The sequence below is a fragment of the Manacus vitellinus genome, unplaced genomic scaffold (assembly GCF_001715985.3).
Source record: "Manacus vitellinus isolate BGI_N305 unplaced genomic scaffold, ASM171598v3 scaffold_1_pilon, whole genome shotgun sequence".
Lineage (NCBI taxonomy): Eukaryota > Metazoa > Chordata > Aves > Passeriformes > Pipridae > Manacus > Manacus vitellinus.
The window spans coordinates 31,385,820-31,399,579 of NW_021939396.1; the positions used below are offsets into that span (position 1 = coordinate 31,385,820).

Here is a 13,760-nt window from a genome sequence, read left to right on the forward strand (position 1 = left end):
GGGTGGCCAGGGCGGACCGGGCAGCGGCGCAAGCTGCCGCCGCAAGCGGGACCGGGGGGAGCACGAACGGAGCTTTGAAGGTACCGTGCTCGGGGCAGCGGCGAGTGGCCGGGAGCCGCCGGGATCCCCGCAGGATGCCCGGGACACGCGGGCCTCGGGTTTCTCTGCTGAACAAAACCCCGATGTTTTTTCGGTCTGTCAGCCAGCTTTAGGGCCACTGGTATCTCACTAGCCACAGACTGAAGTGGGAGCTCACAGGTGCCAGCACACGGAACGTGGTTTTTTTTCTGTGCGACAACAGCGGCCTCTCCCTACAGATGGGCACCCTGCGGCCCCTCGGCACCCGAGCATCCCGCTCCAGGGCATCTGCCAGCTCCAGAGGATGAGGAGCAGAGCGTGCCCTTGCAATTTCCCACACGTGGACCAGCAGGACTTATCCCACTGTCTCTGCCCGCCAGCAGCCGCGTCCCTTTCTTCCTACGGTGCCCTTTTGTTCCCTGCGCAGCCACCAGTTCTCAGAAAAGTTGTTGGAGCTTTATATTTGTGACTGTTGCCTCTCGGATTTAGCAGAAATTCGAGTTCAAAAGTTTTGGAAAAATGTGCAGACAACCTCTTCCTTAGTAGATATTGCAGGTGTTTTAGTTCATATTTGCGTGATTTTAATCACCCCCTTTTATAATATTTCTAATGAGATCAAGTGATATTAGCACAAAATACTGCTATTTTAAAAAATCAGCATCGATACAGCTGTAACTAGAATCCCGAGTATTCTCAATAACGTTCTCGGGTGTTAGTGCCACCCGGCACCTCTGCGTGTTGTCAACAGACAACAAACAAAAACAGCAAACGCAGAGTTCGGCATTCCTTATTCCCAGCCCTGCTGCCCACACTTCTTTTATACCGGACAGTTCTTTGCTGCTCAGAGTTCCAATGACTTCCCTTCTTCCCGTACGTGTGTAATGATGTGCCGGCGCCTCCGTAGGGGATTTTAGGAGTACAGGTAGGATCAGAATAGGATCAGACCTACGAGCCACAGCCTTAAGCAGCCTTACAAGCCGCAGCGCTGTGCTGGGCAGCGCTGTTTCTCGAGCCGCCTCCCTTCTCTACCTGTGCAGTTACTAATTCCCTATGGCGAGCCCAAAAGATGCCCAACCTAATGAAAGCACATCCCGGCACAAACGGAGCCCCGCAGTTCCCATTTCCCCGCGCATCCCGGCGAACGATCCTGCCCGCGCAGTGGGCGGCACGGCCGAGAGCCGAGCTCCAGCCGCAGGGACGGGAACATCTCCGGCATCCCCGGGCTCTCCTGCGGAAAGCGCTCCGGTTCCGGAGCTGGGCAGGGCGCTCCGCTTCCCTCTCCCTCCCGGTTTCCGGGGGTATGCTGCCGGGGCCAGGAGGGAGTGGAATTTCCCCGCTCTCAGCCTCATCCCCGCCTCAGTGCCGAGCGCGGGCGGGAGGTAGCGTACCGTAGGCTTTAAGCACAGGGTTTAAGCCTGGAATAGGGGAAATCCTGCCTGATGCGAGACGCCTTGAGAGCCCCGCCACTGCAGAACTCGTTCCCAGCCTCCTGCAGGGAAGGCTGGGTCTGGCGAAAGGACGGCTCCCCCCGGCCTGGGACACAGTCCCCGGGACACAGCCAGTCCCAGGATACGGCCAGTCCCGGGACACGGCCGGTTCTCCGGGACACGGCCGGTTCTCCGGGACACGGCCAGTCCCAGGACACATTCAGTCCCAGGTTATGGCCAGTCCCTGGACACGCCCGGCTCCAGCCCCGCCAGACGGGGACACTTTTACCTCAGGCACTCTTCGACCACCCCATCGCCCGCCCTCCGGTCAGGCACAACGGCGGACGCCCGAGCCCGGGGTCCTGGCGGCGCGCAAGGCCCCGCCTGCGCGGACGAATGGGCTAAGAGCTCGCCGCGCACGCGCACGCCCCTCTCTTCCGGCGCTGCGATGGCGGACAAGGAGTGAGTGCCCTCCCTCCTGCTCCATCCACCGCCATCCGGGCCCATCCGCCGCACTGCGCTGCCTGGCCACTGCCCCGCCGCCCCCGGGCCGCGGGGCCTCCGCCGCGGCCGGCAGCGGCGGAAGGGGAGGGTCCGGCGTGGCGGAGATAGAGCCGCCCGGCCCGACTCTGCTGCGGCCGCCGGCCCTCGGCGGGGCGGAGAGGAGCGGGCCCCGGGCGGGCCGAGGGTGCAGGCTGGGCGACAGGGTCCTCCGGGACGAGCGGGAGCGCGGTCAGGGGTGTGCTAAGGCGGGAGCAGGGAGGGATCGCGCTGGAGCGGGAGCTCGCCCGGGTGATTGCGGCTGTGTAAAGTCTGCGCTGGCGAGTTTTGCCGCGTCTGAGACTTTAAAATCTCTGGGATAAGAGGCAGCAGGCAGAAACTGATGCACAGGAAGTTCCTCAATACGAGGAAGAACTTCTTTACTATGTGGGTGACTGATCATTGGAACAGGTTGCCCAGAGATGTTGTGGAATCTCCCTCACTGGGGATATTAAGAACCATCTGGACACAATCCTGTGCAGTGTGCTCTGGGAGCAGAGCAGGGAGATTGGACCAGAGGACCCACTGTGGTCCCTTCCAACCTGACCCATCCTGTGATTCCCTGAATAGCCAAACAACTTTAAATTGCTATGAAATAAATTTCAGAGTGCTGCCAAATTTGCTTGTCCTTTTCAAGCACTTGTTGAAATGTTTATTAAACAGAAATTCTCTTTGAACCAGTCTTTGTTTTATTACAAATTGCGCTATAACAAGGTAAGGAAAAAAACTTGCCACTGGAGTGGTGTTGGTCTGTGCAGTCATCTATCCACGAAGGTTGTGTGCAGCTCAGCAGTTTTTCTGTCAGGGTTCCTTGTCTTGAAAGGGGAACTGTGTAGGTTCTGAACCCAGGAAATCACCTAGTTCAGTCCCAGGGAAATGTCCTGGGACACTGCTCTGGGCCTGGGAACAGTGGGAACAAGGAAGACGCCGCAGTGAAGTGTCTGGAGGCAGTGAGGCTTGTGCACACCTTGTGTTAAAGAGACAGCATTGGTGTTTGTTGCATGGAACAGTGTTCTTTGGGTTTTTTCATCTTGGCTAAAAGAGGTGGTTTTTGTTTCTGTTTCCTCTTAGAGCAAAGAAGGTGCCCTCTGTGCCCGAGAGCCTGCTGAAGAAGCGGCAGGCTTACGCGGCCTTGAAAGCCAAACGGCAGAAGAAGATTTTGGCTATAAAAAAGGTAAATATTCGTTGATCCCTTGACTTAGATTGTTTGTCTGTTACAGTATCAGTTGCTGCTACTGCTGATGTGATCCAATACATGGTATTTAGGACAAGCATGTTGATATTTTCTTCAAGATTTGGACTAAAATATGCTTTTTTTGGTTGATAACAGACCAGTTTCAGGCAGTCAAGGTTCAAGTGTACAGTTGTCTGTCACACTGAAGTTAGTCTTGTACAAGGCAAGAGGTTACAGCCTTTGTGAGGGTGAGCTTGATGCATGATCATAGAATCACGGAATGTTAAGGGGTTGGAAGGGACCTTAAAGATCATCTAGTCCCAATCCCTTGCCATGGGCAGGGACACCTCCCTCTAGACCAGGTTGCTCAGAGCTCCATCTAGCCTGGCCTTGAACACTTCCAGGGATGGGGCATCTACAAACTCCTTGGGCAGTGTCTCACCACTCTCACAGTAAAGAATTTCTTCATAATATCTAACCTGTATTTCCTCTCTTTTAGTTTGTACTCATTACTCCTTGTCCTGTTCCTACAGTTCCTGAATGAAGGATTGGGAATGATAACAGTGTTCAAGGCAGAGTAGCACTGCTGTGTAACAGCCTACCAGGCTCTTTAGAGCATCAGTGAGGGTTGTTCTGAGCTGTGAGATACTTTAACCGTGTTGTTTGTAGGAAGTTCTAGAATGTGGCACATTATTTGAAGGTGATTTTATGTGTTTAAAAGCTTTATGTAACCCTAAGCAATTCCCAATTTATTGCAGTACCGTAAGGCACAGAGAAAACTCATCTATGCCAGAGCCCAGGCTTACCACAAGGAGTACAGGCACATGTACCGGCAGGAGATCCGCATGGCCAGGATGGCCCGGAAAGCTGGCAACTACTATGTCCCAGCCGAGCCAAAACTGGCATTTGTGATCAGGATAAGAGGGTAAGGCTGAGTACAGGTGTAAGCAATTTTATGTTCAAAAGCACTGGAGTTAACTTTCCTGTTACCTGTGTGTTTTGAAGGCTTATGTATGTAAATAGGATCAAGCCTTCCACCAGTGGCTTGGGCAGTGGGTGGCAATATGTTGTACATGCACCAGAGGTGTTTGTAATTAAGTGTCAAATCATTTTGCTGGCTGTCTGTTGTCTTTAGGAATCCCTGATTTTTAAGAAGACAATACTGCAAATACGTGCAGACCGTTGTTCTATCTCACCTTGAGCTTGATAAAATTACATGTCCTTATTCCCAGACATTCTACTGAACTTTTTTTCAAGTGTTTGTTTAATTCTTCGGTAAGATGTTACAAAAAACTAACAGAAGATGTGATTGGAAGAATTATGTTCAGGAGAGTACAAGGCTAGTTCTAAGTTGTTTCAGTACAATACTTTCAATTCATTTCATGGAAGTAGATATTTTAACTTAACACTGAAATATACATAGATAGTAAGTTAATTACTAAGCTTGCTTTGTGTCATTGCCGAAACAATGATGCTTTTTTATGTGGGAACAGTGCTGTTGTGTCTTTTTTAACCTGTTCCCTAGTGTTTCTGGGATGTTGATAACTGAGGATTTTCCCCTCTGTTCTCCAGTACCAATGGTGTCAGCCCTAAGGTCCGCAAAGTGTTGCAGCTTCTTCGCCTGCGTCAGATTTTTAATGGCACATTTGTAAAGCTCAACAAAGCTTCTATCAACATGTTGAGGATTGTGGAGCCCTACATTGCCTGGGGGTGAGTGAAATGGCCAGTTTTACCTGATCAGTGTGCAAATGTTGAGAGCCTTTTGTGGTTTGCTACGCTAGACTCGCAAGATATTTTTATCTTCAGTGTACTTTCCTTCCTTTGAATTGAAATCATGATTAAGGAAGTGCTTTAAAGGTAATGCTTGATGGATATGAATGCGCTCTCATACTGGTGTTCTTGGGAACTTGGTGTGAGTAAAATTTGCTTTCCTGTTGCTTTTGTATTTACATTTGGGACATGCTGAAATGATCTTTAACTGTTTATTATGGGAGTCTAAGTCAGGGATGTTAACCTGGAATGTGGCTTGCAAAGACTTCTTTTTTTTAACTTGACTGTTGCAGGTACCCCAACCTGAAGTCTGTGCATGAGTTGATCTACAAGCGCGGTTACGGCAAGATCAACAAGCAGCGCATCGCTCTCACTGACAACCGCCTGATTCAGAAGCGCCTTGGTAAACACTGCTCAGCAGAACTAGGCACCAGCTTGGTGCCTTGGGGTGATCAGTGCTGAGCTGGTCCTTGTGTGTCTCTGGAGTATACTAGGATTTTAAATTTGTCATTTTAAGTGTAAACTTCTTGACCTTTAATAGGGCAGTAGATCTTTCAGTAATGAAAAAGCACTGCAGCAGGAAACAGTCATCATCCATAGCTTTGAACTTTTAGGCTTAATGTTAGACATTTTGTCATAGACTTTTGTGATCTGGTAAACAGACTGTTTGAACTTGCTAAAAGAAGAACTAGCTAGTAAAAGCGATCAGTGTATTTAGTAAAAATGAAGGGTGGTGATCAATTGTTGGGATATGGACTGTTCCAGGAGGCTGCTTTTGCAGTTGTACCAGGATGAATGAAAGCAAATGCTTTAATCTCTCCCTTTTTTGGCTCTTGATTTGCATTTTGCTTCAAATTAGGCTGTGTTGTGTTTGTTCCTTTTCCAGTGCAATAGATCAGCAGATTATAAACTTACAAGTATTGTGTTTTAATCACTTTTCTTTTTACCAGTGTATTTTATGAGCAGTTAACTTGTAACATGTTGCTGAAGACTGGAAAGGCATTAAAGAAACATGCTGTTGCATTATTCAACAGCCTAACTAAATAGTTCAATGAATTTTTGTGGGCCACTCGTAGCTGTGGTTTAAGTGTATTTAATCTAGCTTTTCTTGAAAGTACTTTCCTAAGATTCGCTAAGAGTCGTTGTTTTTTGTTGTTCCTCATTGCTGGTTGCAAATATTTAACAGTTGAAACTGATGCCTCTTTCCAAATGTGCCAACTAAATGTCGAGTTGGCTACAGCAAGTCCATTTTAAATGGACAAGTCAGTCATTCAGTGACTGCTTTCTGACTTCCTGAAGTTTCTCAAAATAAGGAGGCATGACAGTAACAACGTGATAATTTTTGGCTTGTTATTGACTAGTGGCTCTGTAGTCTTTCTGAAAACAATGTTTCTGAATTTCAGGAAAGCTTGGCATCATCTGCATGGAAGATGTGATCCATGAAATTTACACTGTTGGCAAGAATTTCAAAGTTGTGAACAACTTCCTTTGGCCCTTCAAGTTGTCCTCTCCTCGGGGTGGAATGAAGAAGAAAACGATCCACTTCGTGGAAGGTGGAGATGCTGGTAACAGAGAAGACCAGATCAACAGGCTCATAAGGAGAATGAACTAATGGTGAGATATTGCCAAGGGCAATCTACTCTTCCAGCTTTGCTCTGTAGGCTGCTGCCATTATTGTCAGACATTTAGGATTAATAGATGCTCACTCATGCTTGGGTGGTACCTACAGTATAAATCTACTTGGACAATACAGCGTTCTTGTTTTATTTTTGAAGTTTTACTTAAGCTTAAACATTTGTGAAGAAACTAAATTATGAGTGTAGCTGATATGTTTAGGAAATACAAACATTACCAATAACTTGTTTTAAAACTTTGTTTGGTTTTAAGATGGGAAACCTTGAGATCTTGGCTAAAACTTTCAGCCCTTATTAATGAATTCTTAATCTGATCAAAGTCTTGTGGTTACAAGTACAGTGTTTTTTCAGGTTGTCTATAAAAGCCTGTTTAGGACTGGTCTAAATTTTCAGCTTGTTCAAGCTTTGGAATGATTCAGTTAGAGCTTTCATGTATGATGACCAAGATGGTAATTTTGAAAGACCGATTCGCCCCTTTGAGTTGTCTGTCATTTAGAAATGGGAAGGGTTATCAACTCTTAAGGTAGTTTACAGTGACATCTGAGTCCTGAAGGCAGGATCTAGTTCAAAGGTAGGATCTAGTTCAAACGATCTATCTCATCTATTGTTGTCATTCTGCTGTTGCTGCTTTAGTGAAAAGTCTCAGCCGTTCAAAGCCAAAATTTTTTCAGAGTTCTTGCCTTTGCTTTTTACACACTAAACTAGCTTTGGTGTTGCCCATACCTTATTTTAGGTCAAGGATAAATGCCCTTTTAGTGTGACAGGTATGCTGGAAGAAAACTTCGTTGTGTTAGGGTGCTTTGAAGGGATAACAGGCAAAGACCCAGTTCTCCCTGAATCGATTCGTCCAAAGCCAAGAAGGTTTTTTGGTTGGCTTGTTGGGGTTTATTTGGGGTTTTTGGTGATGTTTGTTTTTTATAGGGTTTTGGTTTTCCTTTTACATCAGATATGCAGTTTACTTAGGAATTCTTAACTTCGAGTGTTAGTTAATAAAAAAGGTACATAGTGTTTTGAATTTACAGTGTAAAACAGGTGCAGTTGCTATTTGGATGAGTTCTCAGAAATGAAAGTTTATGAAGGGAGGAAAGTTTTGCTTTGCTTTGTTTTTTTTCTCAAGTCTTTTAAAAATATTCTTACAGCCAACAATGCACAGCAAGCTGAGCTCATTGAGGTCTAATGTCTGTCCAAGGAGCGAAAGGAGTTCTAGGAAATACTTTCTGTTTGATTGACAACTTTCATTGAAGCTTTATTGTGGGCTGCTGTCTTCTTCAGTTTTCACCCCCCCAAGCTTCTTGTGTGTTTTGTTGTTACCTCCATCTCTGAAGTCAGCAGTTTTAAAGCACTGGTTACATGGCACTTTAGGAAAATAGTTGCTTACCGGGGACAGTGCTCTTACAAAGCTCTTTAGGTCAATTGTGGGAAGAAGTGGGTAGCTTCAAGAAGTGGAATTGCTGTAACGTTTGGTGTCTGGGGTGATGTTATGTTACCCATAGTAGTAGTGTTGTAGAAATTTTGCTGCTGGTGGCAGAAGATTCAGTATTGGCAGATGTTTCCCTGAAGCAAGTGCTGAGGCTTCATAACCAAGATTAGGGAAAACTAGTTTCACCCTATGCCTCTGTCTGGTTTTTGAGTATAAGATGGAAACTGCTGGTTTTTAATGGAAACACTGCAGCTTTTCTGTCAGGGTAGATCCTTTCTCCATCTTCCCTGCCAAACATCAGATGTATACTGGTGGTCTTGTTTTCAGTAGCCTTTCTACAGGAGGGAGGCTTCTAGTTCACTACTGCAGTGTAAATGCCTGTGAGGGTTAGTACATTGGCAGAGAAACTAGGGATATTCAGCTGGTCCCTTGCATTTTTTTGTTGGACTTGTAGCTCAACATCCCACGTAAGTGACATACATCAGGGCTTTACTCCATCTTTTAATTTGGGAAGGGCCCATGCAGTTTCTTATTTTATGTTTACAAGCAGTTGTTCTGCTTCGACTGCAAACGTAAAACATACATAACTTTGTAAATCTAACATAACTGACTGTTCTTGTCTCTTCCACTCTCTACTCCTGCTGTTTTCCTACTGCTTTGAATAGAGTGCATGCTTAAAATACAAGTAGCTTACAGGTAGAAAAAACCCCAACATTGTAGTTTCTGCTGAGGTAACGGGCAACTAGAGTAGTAGGTTCAGGTGATGTGCTGACAGTACTCTTTAAATACTGTCATTATGAAGGGTCGTGTATCTGAAGACGAGTATTCCTCTTTCCTATATGTAGATGGTTTCCTGCTATTTGTCTTTATTTCTTATTACTTAAGTGATAGTCTCAAGTAAATTGAAAATAGATTTCAAGAACTGATTCCTTTATATAGATTAGGGGGAAAGAGCATACTACTTGATAGCAAATTTTTACAATTCAGTATTGGCCACGTACTGAATTTCATTTCTTTTCAAGCAAACTTTACAGGAACTCATCTCAAGTCAGCTTTTTGGTTTTGTATGTAAATAGTCCATGAAATGTGCTTAAAAATGAAAGTGCAGCAAAAGTTAGAATATGCACAATGTCTCCTCATGTCTTTAAATATCCAGTTCAGGTACCAATGGTTCAAGGTAGAAATGTTTATCCTGTTAGGTCTGGCACTTGAAATCTGTGTTTTCAGATTCTGTGAATCTATGTCTTCATCTCATGAAGAGATGTTAATCTAGAAGTTAGTTATTGTGTGGAAGATTACTGCAGTCTTAAATCCTGTGAAATGAGTGTTTTCAGCCCAGATTGTAAACTGTAAAAATGTATTACTTTCTCACGTGGCCAAAGTAGTTTCCGATCTACATGTGCATAATGATAACCTTGTTCTTTTTTTCCTTGCAGATATAGATGCCCAGCTGCAATATTTCAAACTCTGGTCTGTTAATAAAACAATCTTGCACAAAACAGCCTGTTGTCTCCATTGGTCTCATTTTGTGACCCTCTTCCAAAGTGGCAATGGTTGCTACATTCACTTTGGAGTAATCTGCTTTAAAGAGCCACATATAGTTTGAATTAGCAGTATGTAGATACTGTTTACCGTCATTAGGAGGAAGAAAATTTGGAAGGATTTGTGCAGGTAACAGATGAGGTTTTGAGTGGCAACATTTATTTTTGTTGTGATTAAAAATACAGTAAATTACATAGTGAGCTGTATGCTGTGAAGGGGGCAGGATTCTTACATAGTTGCAGTGCACCAAAAAGCTGTGTGAAAATTTTTCTGTGTAAAGAAGCAGCAAGTGTAAATTGGTTCTTAACATCTTAGGATCCTGATTTCAAGATTGTAATTACTTCCAGCACTGAACATATTTAGGTATCTTTTACCAAAGGAAGCATGAAAGACTTTACAAAGTAGATTTGTTTGCAGTGTTTTACTGCAGATCTTACAGAAGTGGAGACCGCAGGATTCATGATATGAGCAGTTGTTGATAATATGTAGATGTAGCACTGAATAGATTTGAAACACTGGGACTAGTGAAACACGTAACTGCATTCAAACTGGTTTCTCATCTTGCAAGCACTTTACTGGAGGAATCTTAGCCTGCCAAGGCATTTGGTGTGATGCCTTAAGCCCCTAATGGTTTTTTATTTTTCTAATATTTGTAAGACTTGTAAATTTTATAAGTAAGTTTTAAAAGCAGCAACCTTCCCCCCACCCCCTTGTCCCTTGTTCCTTTCCCTCTCTCTAGCGCCCTTGTTTATACATTCCTTAACCCTCTTACCCCATTCTATCCTCCCTATATCACTCATAGCCCCAAATCTAATAGAAATGTTTGGTCTTTTGTCAAGGCAAGGCCTAGACAGTTGACAGAACAGCAGATCTGGGCCTAAACCACAGAATAGGTCAGGAATTAGGTAACTGTGTACCCTTTGTGCTCTGATGATGCTGAAGATGGGAGGAAGGAGGTGTCCCAAAATACACCCCAGACCCATTTCAAGGAGGTGGACCTGGGGCGGACCAGAGGAAAGGCCACAGGGTGGGCACATCTGGGATTGGATGGATGGTATAATAAAATGTAACCTCTCAGGCACGGCCTGCGGGCGTCGTATGCCATCTACTGCCTTGGCAAGTAAACCCTTTCTTATCCCACCCCTAATTAACTGCTCCTGGAGATTTTTTCAGCACCAAAATACACCGGCAACAGGTGCAACAGATGAACAAGTTGTGTCTGCTCTGACTGAAACACTTTTCAGGTACAGGCAAGCTGTATTTACATCACCAGTGAAGAATCTTCATTAAAAAATCGCTGGCATTGATTTTTATTTCTTATGCCAGGTTGTGCAAGAGCTTATTTCTGCGCTTCAATCTAAATAAAACTTTATAACAGCAATGCTTGTTTATTGAAGCTTGTCAGAAGCTCGTTTTGGTTTAAAATAACTTGGGAAATTATGATGGCATGTTAACTAAAAGTAGTTGGGTGCTTTTGTTTATGACTGTGGTTAGGAATTGGCAAAAGGGCTGAGTGTCAGTCATATGGGTCACTGTTTTCAGATACTCAAACAGCAGAGTCCTAAAACCTGAACTGATAATTCCCCTGTTGTGAGTCGAGCTCCAAAATACAGTAACACAACTTCTTGTGTCTAAATATGGAAGTACCGACACCTTTGTCCATTTAAGCTGACTGCACTAAATCAGAAGAATTTGGCATTTCCTTGCAGCTATTCAGTGCAAGTAATTAGTCTACTGGTACATGCTTGAAAGAGGCTTAATGAGTTTGAGTTGAAAACGATAAAAGTATTTCATCTTCATAAAGTGATAAGCTGTTTTACAGGGGAAAAAAACCATTTTCAAAAAGTTGCCGGATGAAGGGAAAAATGGTGAAAAATATAATAATTACTTTGCACAACTAATGGAATTGATCTTGTAAGAGTACAATCTTACTTCAGAATTGCACACAAGGGCAATGAAATTTGCATGCCGGGGGGATGTACCTGAGAAAAGTGTTCAGTTTGTCCATTACTTTGCTACAGAGTTTTCAGTTCTTTGACTCATACCTGTGTTCCAGTATATTAACAGAAAAGCATGAATATAATGAAGCCATTCAAATGGATAGCAGGCATTGTATGATAGGTATAGAGTAGGAGACTAACTCATTAAATTAGGAGGACCTTGTTTGGCTGATAAGAGTGCCCTGTAGGCCCCAGATTTTATTTAAGGGAGTACATGGACTGAAGCATTAGTTGAGGATAAAGTTAATTTAAGTTAATTTGGTTTTCATGGTACTTAAGCAACTAATTTTTCTTACCTGCCTCTGAAATCCTCTCAGATAACAACTGCAAAATGTTAGCGTGGAAACTAATACTGAAGTGTAGCTGTATTTAAGCCAGTATTTCTATGTAGTTGGTCACCTTTTATAGGAGCATAGCTTTCAGGATTTTTGGTATTGCTCTTCAGGCATCTCCCATAGTAGGCATTTACAGAAACAGCTCATAATCTGATGGCTAAGGGCACTAGAAAATGTGGCACTATCCACTATGAGTTTTGGAGCATTTATGAGGTAATTTGAGTTAAAAATGTAGCAGATAGGAGTTTAGTCCCTAAACAATAACGCAGATCCTTTGTCAACATTCTATGATAAAGTTCAGGTTCTTGGAAACATGCCGTTACTTGCTGTCCATAACTGCCAGCTGCTGACACATTCCAAAATAAAATTTCTGTGAACTCTTCTCCTCTTTCAAAATGACCAACATCTTCCTGTTAGTTCCTCAGAACCGAAGCCAGAAGCTTTACCTAATAGCTATTGGAGAAGCAACAGGAGACTGAAATGTTAGCAACTCACAAATTTTGCAGGCGTGCTAAGGTTTATATGCTTTACAGTTAATTGATATTCTTTTCTTTGCTGGTGTCCAGCTCATACAGCCTGTTTCACTATCACCAAGTGTAAAGTCATACATCTGGAAACAGAATGGGAGCCCATCCCAAGGATCAGTGTTTTGAGAGAAAGTTAGGAGACGTGATGGATAGTCAGCTGAACATAAGCTCCCACTTGGCCAAATGCAATTCTTGGATGCATTAAAAAGGGAATATCAAATGGTATGGGGGAGGCAATACTACTTTTGTTCCAGTAGTGCTTACACTAGTGCCAAATGCAGTATCCAGTTCTTGTGCCAAAAATCAAGCACATGCCTTCTAATACTTGGAGAGCTTACTTTAAAGGCAGACATGGTTACGAAATGAGTATCTACCTATAATTACCGCCATCAAGAAAAGTAGTTTGATAATACGGAATTCTTTGATCTAACAAAGCTATAATAGGATGAAATGTCTTGAAATTGAAGCTAGATAAATTTTGGGATTTAAGCAAACAATTTTAATGGAACCTAATTAGATACTGGAACACTTAACCAGCGGTGTGCCGGATTCTTTGTCAGTGGTCATTTTTAAATAGAGGTGTGGAGTTTTTTCTTCCTGTAAAGCATATGCTAGACTTCTAAGAGATTTGTTGAGGGCAGTCCTGGAAACCTCTCTTAGCAGAGTTACTAAATGCAGGCTCTTCAGGTCCTTGAAGGATACAAGTTAGAGCTGTAGTTTAAGGTGTCTGGCCACCCTGAGTGACATTCAGAATGGTGGTGGTGAGTCTTATGTGCTTCACAAGGGAATTTGGAGTACCATAGTGCACAAAATGGTGGCTCACCTAAACCTTAGCGTAAACAGGGCTCAGGAGAAAGATGTTAGGATTTCATGTACCTTTTATGGGCTTTGCTGCTTCTGCCTGTTTGGAATCCAGATCTTGCAGCTCTCTCCTGAGGACTGGGACCCACGTATTGCTTTAAGAATTAAGCAACTGTCCGTGTTGAGTCCCCAGCAAGCAAAATGGTGTTCCTGCTTCATACAATGGGTTTGCTTACACTTGGGTAACCAGGTGCATGGGTTTGTTCAAAGCATTTGTCCCATCTCCCAGTTTCCAGAAGACTCTCCTTTCCACAGAACTGTTGGTGAGAAAATCTTGGTATGTTGCTACTTACTGAAACTGTACCAACGTCTAAGGTAAGGAGAAGATCCTGGTTTTAACTTGGATTGGGAAACTACAGAGCAGAGATATGAGTCTGAAAGCAGTCAAGCTTAGAAGGGAACAAAATTTTAGTCTCACAAATCCCCGGCAAAATGTTCTGCTTAACTAATTT

At 43.9% G+C, this 13,760-nt stretch overlaps 1 protein-coding gene across 1 annotated transcript; it reads left to right on the top strand.

Annotated features, from left to right (window-relative positions):
- The first annotated feature begins 1,867 nt into the window (after positions 1-1,867).
- Positions 1,868-9,544, top strand: RPL7 (ribosomal protein L7). The gene is made up of 7 exons (XM_018079420.2): positions 1,868-1,967; positions 3,117-3,219; positions 3,978-4,144; positions 4,792-4,929; positions 5,283-5,392; positions 6,393-6,603; positions 9,480-9,544. Exons 1-6 carry the CDS (start codon positions 1,954-1,956, stop codon positions 6,599-6,601), a joined length of 741 nt encoding a protein of 246 aa, XP_017934909.1. The 5' UTR covers positions 1,868-1,953; the 3' UTR covers positions 6,602-6,603; positions 9,480-9,544.
- Positions 9,545-13,760: the final 4,216 nt, after the last annotated feature.

What these genes read in the sequence shown, in the direction of transcription:
- RPL7 (XM_018079420.2), top strand. An exon ending in TTTGTGATCAGGATAAGAGG is followed by an intron (nt 4,145 to 4,791) that starts GTAAGGCTGAGT and finishes TCTGTTCTCCAG; the next exon opens with TACCAATGGTGTCAGCCCTA. An exon ending in CCTGATTCAGAAGCGCCTTG is followed by an intron (nt 5,393 to 6,392) that starts GTAAACACTGCT and finishes TCTGAATTTCAG; the next exon opens with GAAAGCTTGGCATCATCTGC.